Source organism: Neopelma chrysocephalum, unplaced genomic scaffold (genome assembly GCF_003984885.1).
Source record: "Neopelma chrysocephalum unplaced genomic scaffold, ASM398488v2 Primary Assembly neopelma1_184885, whole genome shotgun sequence".
In the NCBI taxonomy this organism is placed as follows: domain Eukaryota; kingdom Metazoa; phylum Chordata; class Aves; order Passeriformes; family Pipridae; genus Neopelma; species Neopelma chrysocephalum.
In genome coordinates this window covers 1-7,522 of record NW_020938578.1, presented here as the reverse complement: position 1 = coordinate 7,522, position 7,522 = coordinate 1, and the positions used below count along the sequence as shown (strand labels likewise).

Here is a 7,522-nt window from a genome sequence, read left to right as displayed (position 1 = left end):
TTGCCCCCGGCCCCCCCGGACTTGCCCCCTGGAGCTGTTCGGCCCCCTTGGAGCTGCCCCGGCTCTCTGGATCTATCCATGGCCGCTCTGGGTCTGCGCCCGGTGCCCCTGTGTGCGTTCGGTCCCCCCGGCCCGGTGTGAGGCCCCGGCTCTCTCTGTGCCCCCCCAGGTACCGGCGGGAGCGGGCCCTGGCCCTGCGGAACAGCAGCTCCGCCCTGTACAACAACCTGGCCGTGCTGTGCCCCCCCGCGCGGCCCCCCCGGGCCTTCGGCGCCGTGCACGGCACCACCCTCAGCCTGCTGGGACCCGAGGGGCCCCCCCGGCAGCTGCCGGCGCGGGGGGGGGGGGCTCGGCCCTCAGCACCCCCCTGCTCACACAGGTGAGGGGCGGGGGGCACGGGTGGGGCCCTGCCCGGGCCCTCGTAGCACTGGGGGGGGGCCTGGCACCCTCCTGGCACTACAGGTGACATCGGAGCCAGGGAGGAGGGCGAGGGGGCCCCAGGGTCCCACAGTGCCCTAATTGTGGGAGAGGGGGAAGCAGCCCCTTGGGGGGTTTGTGGGGCACTGTGGGGGTCCCCAAGGCTGACAGGTGCCCACCTGTGGGATCCCCAAATACACCTGGCCCTGGGGGGCTGTGGCCGGGCCCTCCCCCAGGAGCGAGGTCTGGGGGGGCCCCAGGAGAGCAGAGGGGGGTCCTGCCCCTGGTGGAAGGTTTTGGGGGATCCCAGCAGGAGGGTGTGGGGTTCCTGCCCCTGCCTCCCTCCCGCCCCGCTCTGTCCCCCCCAGGCCGCCTGGTGCGAGCTGCCAGCCCGGGTGCTCCTGGTCCTCACGTCCCAACGCGGTGTCCAGGTGAGGGCTGGGGGGGCTCGGGGGGGTCCCTGCCCCCCCCCAGGGCTGTCCCCCCCCGGTTCCCCCCCTGTCCCCCCTGTACCAGATGTACGAGGCCGACGGCTCCACCCTGGTGTTCTGGCACGCGCTGGACATCCCGGAGCACCCGGCAGGTGAGTGCCCCGAGCCCCCCAGCACTGCCAGGGACACACCTGGCCATGCCCCAAGTGCCACAGCCACAGGGTGTTAAATCCCCCCCTGCCCTGGGCAGCTGTGCCAGGGCCAGACAGCCCTTTCCAGGAGGAATTTTCCCAATATCCAACCTGAGCCTCCCCTGGCACAGCCTGAGGCCGTTCCCTCTCCTCCTGTCCCTTGTTCCCTGGGAGCAGAGCCCACCCCCCCCCCCGCCCCCCCCTCCTGTCAGGGGGTTGCAGAGCCAGAAGGTCCCCCCTGAGCCTCCTTTTCTCCAGGCTGAGCCCCCCCAGCTCCCTCAGCCTCTCCTGCTGCTCCAGCCCCTTCCCAGCTCCTGCCCTGGACACGCTCCAGCCCCTCAATGTCTTGTGAGGTGCCCAAACCTGCCCCAGGGTTGGGGAGTGACCCCCCAGTGCCTGGCACAGGGTTCGGTCCCCGCCCTGGGGTCCCCCAGGGGTGACACAAACCCTTCCCTTCCAGCACATTCCGTGTTTGCCCGAGGCATCTCGGCGGCCGGGGAGCGCTTCATCTGCGTGGGTGAGCTGGGCTGGGCGTGGGCAGGGGAGGGAGCCCGGCAGGGCCGAGCCCTGCTGACCCCCTGACCCGCAGGGACGTCCTCGGGGGCCGTGCTGGTGTTTGACATCCCCCCCAAAGGCACCAACGTGACCCTGAGCGAGGTCCTGGAGCAGCACCGGGATCCCATCACCGACATCGCGGCCGAGCAGGGCCAGGCCCCGGTAAGGGGAGGGTGGGGGGCCCTAAATGCCATCAATCCCACTCCCTGCCATGGGCAGGGACACCTCCCACCAGCCCAGGTTGCTCCAAGCCCTGTCCAACCTGACCTTGGACACATCCAGGGATGAGGCAGCCACAGCTTCTCTGGGCAACCTGTGCCAGGGCCTCACCACCCTCACAGGGAAGGGTTTCTTCCCAAAGTCCCACCAAATCGCCCCTTTTTCAGTGGGAAGCCATTCCCCCTTGTCCTGTCCCTCCATCCCTTGTCCAAAGTCCCTCCCAGCTCTCCTGGATCTCCGTTAGGCACTGGAAGCTGCCGGGGCTGGGTCCCTGCAGACGCTCATCAGCCTCCTCCCTGCACAGAGGCTGCTCAGCACTTTCCCTGATGAGTCACACGGAACTTTCCCTGCGCTGGGATCCCCAAGGAATTCCTCCCCAGAACCGGTTCCCAGAGCTGTTGTGTCACCGTGGGGACACGGAGCCGTTGTGTCACCGTCCCCTCACACGCCCCCCTGGACTTTGCTCCACGGGTTCCGGAGGCTCCCGGGGCCAGGGTGTGGGATTCCCGGGGCTGGGAGGAGCCGAGACTCATCCCAGAGGGAGGGGTGCCCTCATTGTTCCTCGAAATCCGCCCTTGGTGTGGCCGCGTGGGCAAACAGGGACGTGTTCCAACGGAGCCGCTGCGGGCACTCCCGGCCCCACTCGGGTGGATCCCTCAGCACTTTGGGAGCTGTGTCAGCTCCTCCCGGGGCCTGGGGGGCAGCCCCGGAGCCAGGGGCAGTGCCAGGGCCCGTCCTGAGCCATCTCTTTCACAGGAGGCATCTGGGGACCTGGTGACAGCTGACGACTCCGGGACCCTCTGCCTGTGGAGCACCGGGGAGGATTTCACCCTGCTCGGGAAGATCCCGGGATCTGGGTGAGCCCCGGGGGTCCTGCGGGGCGTCGGACACACAGGAGGGTGACCGGGGGGACCCCGGGCAGGAGGTGACACGAGCCCCTGTCCCCCCAGCTGCACGTGCTCCTCGGTGACGCTGTGGAACGGGATCGTGGCCGCGGGCTACGGGAACGGGCAGATCCGGCTGTGGGAGGCAGGGTCGGGGCAGCTCCGTGCCCAGGTGAGCGCCCACGCCCGCTGGATCTACGCCCTGGACCTGGCACCGCTCACCGGAAAGGTACAGAGGGGTCAGGGTGTCACACACTGAATCACACCCGGCGTCACACCCCAGCATCCCACACTGGCATCCCACCTGCATGCCAAGCTGGCTTTACCCTGGAATCCCACTGGCATCCCACCCTAGCATTCCACCCAGGAATCCCACCTGGAATCCCACCCTGGAATCCCAGCTGGGATCCCACCCCAGTGTCCCGCCCTGGCCCTGGCGCTGCCCCCTCCGCGGTGTCCCCACGGTCCCTGCGCTCCCCCCGCAGCTGCTGTCGGGCGCAGAGGATTCCTTTGTCCATGTCTGGAAGCTCAGCAGGGACCCGGACACGGACGATGTCGAGGTGGGACGGGGATGAGGCCCTCGGAGCCACGTCTGCTCCCCGGGGCCTGGGCCGTGTCCCCGGGAGCCGTGGCTGCCCCGTCCCAGCGTTGCTCCGGCCCCGCTCCCGCGCAGATCCGGCACTGCCACGCCGAGTGCGTGACGGACACGCAGGTCTGCGGTGCCCGGTTCTGTGACCCCGCCGGGGACACCTTCGCTGTCACCGGCTACGACCTGAGCGAGATCCTCTGCTACGGCCCGGCCTGAGCCGGGAACGCCGGGAACACCGGGAATGCCATGAACGTCGGGCCGATCCAGCACCGCGGGCGAGCGGTGAGCACAGACCCCCCTCCAGCTCCCAGGGGATGTGAGGGGGGAGCTGGGCCGGATCCCCCCGTGCCCAAAGCCCTCCCGAGGGCCGGAGCTGCTCTGGAGCCACCCCATCGAGGGGATCCCCGAGATACTCCCCTGATCCCCCCCCTCCAGGTCCTGGGATCCTCCCGTGGCCCCCCACCCTTCCCAGAGGGCGGCGTGGCTGGGAACGGGCTCGGCCCAGACGGGAGGATCCCGGGAAACCTGTGCTACCTGCTGCTCTGCCCCCGGCCAGGAGAGCCCTGAGCCTGGCCCAGCCCTGAGCCTGGCCCAGCCCTGAGCTCAGCCCAGCCCTGAGCCCGGCCCAGCCATGGGGCAGCTCCCGCCGGCCCTAAGAACTCCGGTCACACAGGACCGGGATGGGAGGAAGTGGGGGAGCAGTGGGGAGTCTGGGAGACCCCACACCCCCGTGGGACCTCACAGCCCTGTGGGACCCCAGCCTCTTCTAGGACCTCACGACCCCACAGCCTCATGGGACCCCAAGCTCCCGTGGGAACCCACACCCCCTTGGGACCCCACAGCCCCACGGCCGCTGGCCAGATGTGCGAGGCCCCAGCTGTGCTGCGGGGCTGGAAACTGCAGCAGCAGCTGCAGCAGTACCTCAGGGACGTCCTCAGGTCCCCCCGGCTGCCCCTGACCCCCCCGGGGGGCTGCCCTGCCCCAGCCCCCCCGTGGGAGCTGCCGTGACCCCAGGCTCTGCTCCCAGGGCCTTGTGAGGCCGTGGGGAGGACACAGAGACAAGGGGGGGCTCGGCCTGGGACAGGCCATGATAAGGGGAGCCCCCAGCCTGCCCCCCCCAGCCACTCCTGCCATGGACAGGGATCTGCCCCCCCAGTAAATGACCCCCCCCGTCTGTCCCACTTGTGTCTCCCCCAACCCATGAGCTGCACCCCCAAGTGTGGGTCAGCCCCCCCCATTCCTGTTCCCAACCCTCATGTACTTTGTATCCCCCCCAATAAACACACCCCAATGAAGCCCCCCCAGTGTTGCTCCTTCCTGCGGGGGGGGCTCCCACCCCAGAAGGGTTTGGGGGGCAGAGCGGGATGGGGTCACCCAGAGTCGGGGTCTGTTACAAAAAGCTTTATTAAAGGTTAAAACAGCTGCTGCTGAGGCGGGGGGGCCCACTCCGGGCCAGGGGGGCCCACTCCAGGCCAGGGGGGCCCTGGAAGGCCCGGGGGCCGCTGTGCTCCTGGGGTAAAAAAGTGTAAAAATGGTTGTGCAGTTCAGCCCGGAGGGGTTGGACGGTGCCACCCCCATCCAGGGGGACACAGCCCAGGGACAGGGACAATGTCCCCCCTCCCTGGGCCCAGAGCCCGGGGGCCCGTCCAAGGCACAGAGATGAGCCGGGGGCTCTCGCAGCCACACAAGCACCCAGGGACCCCCCCACGCCCACCCCCCACCCCACCCCTGCTCACAGCTTGGCCCCCCCCACCCCCTGGGGGGGAGAAAATACAGCACCAGAGAGCCCTGCGGGGGGAGAAGCCCTCAAGAAAGGTGGGGGGGCGGCAGAGCCCCCGCTCCCTGCACGCCCCCAGCCCCAAATACTGCTCGGTCAGAGGTAGCACCAGCGTTGGCCGGGGGGGGGCCCTGCCGGGGGGCTCAGCACGGCCCCCCCGGGGGAAGGCACGGTGGGCAGGGGGCTGTGCCCCAGCAGAGCCTGTAAACAGCCAGGGTGAGGCAGGGAAACAGGCCCTCGGGGAGGGCTGGCCAAGCCCCCCGGCCCAGGGTGGGGGTCACAGGGCCCAGCCCTTCAGTTCTGTGTGGAGTCCCTGGGGCTGAGCCCCCCCATCCCAGCGTGGGGGTCCCGAGCCTGAGCTGCACAGCCCAGCACAGGGACCCCCAGCCCAGCATGGGAGCCCCAGCCCAGCCAAGCCCCCCAGCCCAGCACAGGGACCCCCAGGCCAGCGTGGGAGCCCCAGCCCAGCCAAGCCCCCCAGCCCAGCACGGGAGCCCCAGCCCCAAGCCCCTCAGTTAGAACAGGGACCCCCAGCCCAGCTGAGCTCCCCTGCCCAGTGTGGGGGTCCCAGCCTCGAGCCCCTCAGCTCAGCACAGGGACCCCCAGCCCATCCAAGCCCCCCCAGCTCCATGTGGGGGTCCCAGCCTCGAGCCCCTCAGCCCAACACGGGGACCCCCAGCCCGGCCGAGCCCCCCAGCCCCACGCAGGGGCTCCCAGTCCAGCCAAGCCCCCCAGCCCCACGCGGGGGGTCCCAGCCCCTCGTCCCCAGCTCAGGACACGGGGGGCGAGGGCCGCCAGAAGCACCACTTGCTGCGGGGGTGCTGCTTGCGCTGGAGCTGCTCCTCGCGCTCCCGCTCCTTCTTGGAGCGCAGGTACAGATCCTCCTCCTTCAGGTACCACACCGGGGGCCAGCGGTGCCGCTCGAAGTGCGCCTGGTTCTCTGCGGGGGCAGCCCGGGGGGCTTAGGGCACGGCAGGGACACCCCTCCCCGAGCCCCCCCCGCAGCCCCTCGGCCCCCCCCGTACCTGGGGACATGAACTTCATCTCGCGGGGGAAGCGGCGGCACACGCGGTTGTAGTTGGTGCAGATGTAGTGCAGGCACCACGCGGCCAACTGGTGGGCGTTGTGGAACTGGGGGGGGGGTACAGGGGGTCACCCCACTGCCCGCAATCCCCGGGGGTCCCCGTGCCCCCCTCCCGGGGGTCTCCGTGCCCCCCAGCCCCCCGTACCTGCGTCATCTCCAGGTAGATGATGACCTGCTCGTCGATCTCCACGCGCTGCATGAAGGCTCGGAGCAGCTCGTCCACGGCGTATTGCTCTGGGGGGGCAGCGGGTCGGGGAGGGGGGGGGGTCACTCACCGGGGATGTGCCCCCCGGGATGAGCCAGGCTCCCCCCCCGGGATTGCGTAAGGGCAGGGAATGACACGCAGGGACGATCGATCCGCCCCCACGGCACCGGCAGGGTATTGGCAGGGTATTGGCAGGGTATTGGCGGGTGACGTCAGGGGACACGGCGGGCCGGGGGCGGGGGGGGGTCCCGGGGGCCGGGGGGTCTCACCGGTGAGCGCCTGCAGCCGCGGCAGGCACAGCCGGTCCGTCAGGATCAGCAGCTCCATGGCGTCCAGGTCGGGCGTGGGGGTGAAGACCCCCGTGTAGAGGAAGTCGAGCACGGCGCGGAGGCAGGCGCAGTTGGTGCCGGGCAGGGATACCTGCGGCACCACGGACGGGTTTGGCGGGGCTGGAGCCGCCCCCGGGGGGGGGCCGGGGCAAGGAGGGACCCTCCTGGCAGTGCCTGACCTGGCACAGACCCCCCGACCCAGCACAGCCCCTCCACAACTCTGGCACAGCCCCTCCTGACCCAGCACAGCCCCCTCAGCCCCGGCACAGCCCCCCGACCCAGCACAGCCCCTCCACAACTCTGGCACAGAGTGCCCTGTCTGGCACAGGCCCCCAGCCCTGATGCCATCCCCCTCACCCAGAACAGCTCCCCCAGCCCCAACGTAGCCCCCCCAGCCCTGGCACAGCCCCCCCCCAATCCAGCAGAGCCCCCCCAGCCCTGGAATAATCCCCCCAGGCCCAGCACAGAACTCCCTGACCCAGCAGAGCCCCCCTCTTTCTCCCCAGCAGAAGGGAAGCAGGACCCAGCTGTGTCAGGGCTTGGACTGGGGTCTGAGCAGCCCCCAGACCCCACCCAAAGACACCCACCCTTCCAGCAGCCCCGTGGCAGAGCCAGTGGGTCCCCCCAGCCCCCCCCAGCCCCCCCAGCCCCCACCTCTTGGGCGTAGCTCTCGCGGAAGCCCCCCCGGAACATGGCCCTCATCCAGTCACAGCCAGCGATGAGCAGCGGCTTGTGCGCCGGCACCAGCCCGTCATCCACACGGAACACCACGTCTGGGGATGGGGACAGCTCAGGGGGGACAGGGGACAGCTCAGGGAGGGACAGGGGACAGCTCAGGGAG

At 70.2% G+C, this 7,522-nt stretch overlaps 2 protein-coding genes across 2 annotated transcripts; one reads left to right on the top strand and one right to left on the bottom strand.

The window, feature by feature from the left end:
- Positions 1-38: 38 nt before the first annotated feature.
- Positions 39-3,690, top strand: LOC113962734 (WD repeat-containing protein 54-like; the record flags this gene model as incomplete). Its single annotated transcript, XM_027673479.1, is given in 10 exon segments — positions 39-338; positions 341-379; positions 786-848; positions 934-1,000; positions 1,500-1,556; positions 1,629-1,756; positions 2,570-2,670; positions 2,764-2,926; positions 3,183-3,257; positions 3,371-3,690. Coding segments are annotated over 10 exon segments (1,125 nt in total), but the record flags the coding sequence as incomplete, so codon positions are not given.
- Positions 3,691-5,535: 1,845 nt separating this feature from the next.
- LOC113962735 (rho-related BTB domain-containing protein 2-like) lies at positions 5,536-7,515 on the bottom strand. Its single transcript, XM_027673480.1, has 5 exons — positions 7,336-7,515; positions 6,622-6,772; positions 6,293-6,381; positions 6,089-6,194; positions 5,536-6,003 (listed from the first exon to the last, which is right to left on the bottom strand). The coding sequence occupies exons 1-5, from the start codon at positions 7,381-7,383 to the stop codon at positions 5,834-5,836; spliced, it is 564 nt and encodes a 187-aa protein (XP_027529281.1). The 5' UTR covers positions 7,384-7,515; the 3' UTR covers positions 5,536-5,833.
- Positions 7,516-7,522: the final 7 nt, after the last annotated feature.

Coding starts and splice junctions, on each gene's coding strand:
- LOC113962735 (XM_027673480.1), bottom strand. CDS start 7,383: ATGAGGGCCATGTTCCGGGGGGGCTTCCGCGAGAGCTACGCCCAAGAG. Junction 6,195..6,292: donor TCTACCTGGAGATGACGCAG/GTACGGGGGGCT, acceptor CCCCCCCCCCAG/TTCCACAACGCCCACCAGTT. Junction 6,004..6,088: donor GATGAAGTTCATGTCCCCAG/GTACGGGGGGGG, acceptor CTGCCCCCGCAG/AGAACCAGGCGCACTTCGAG.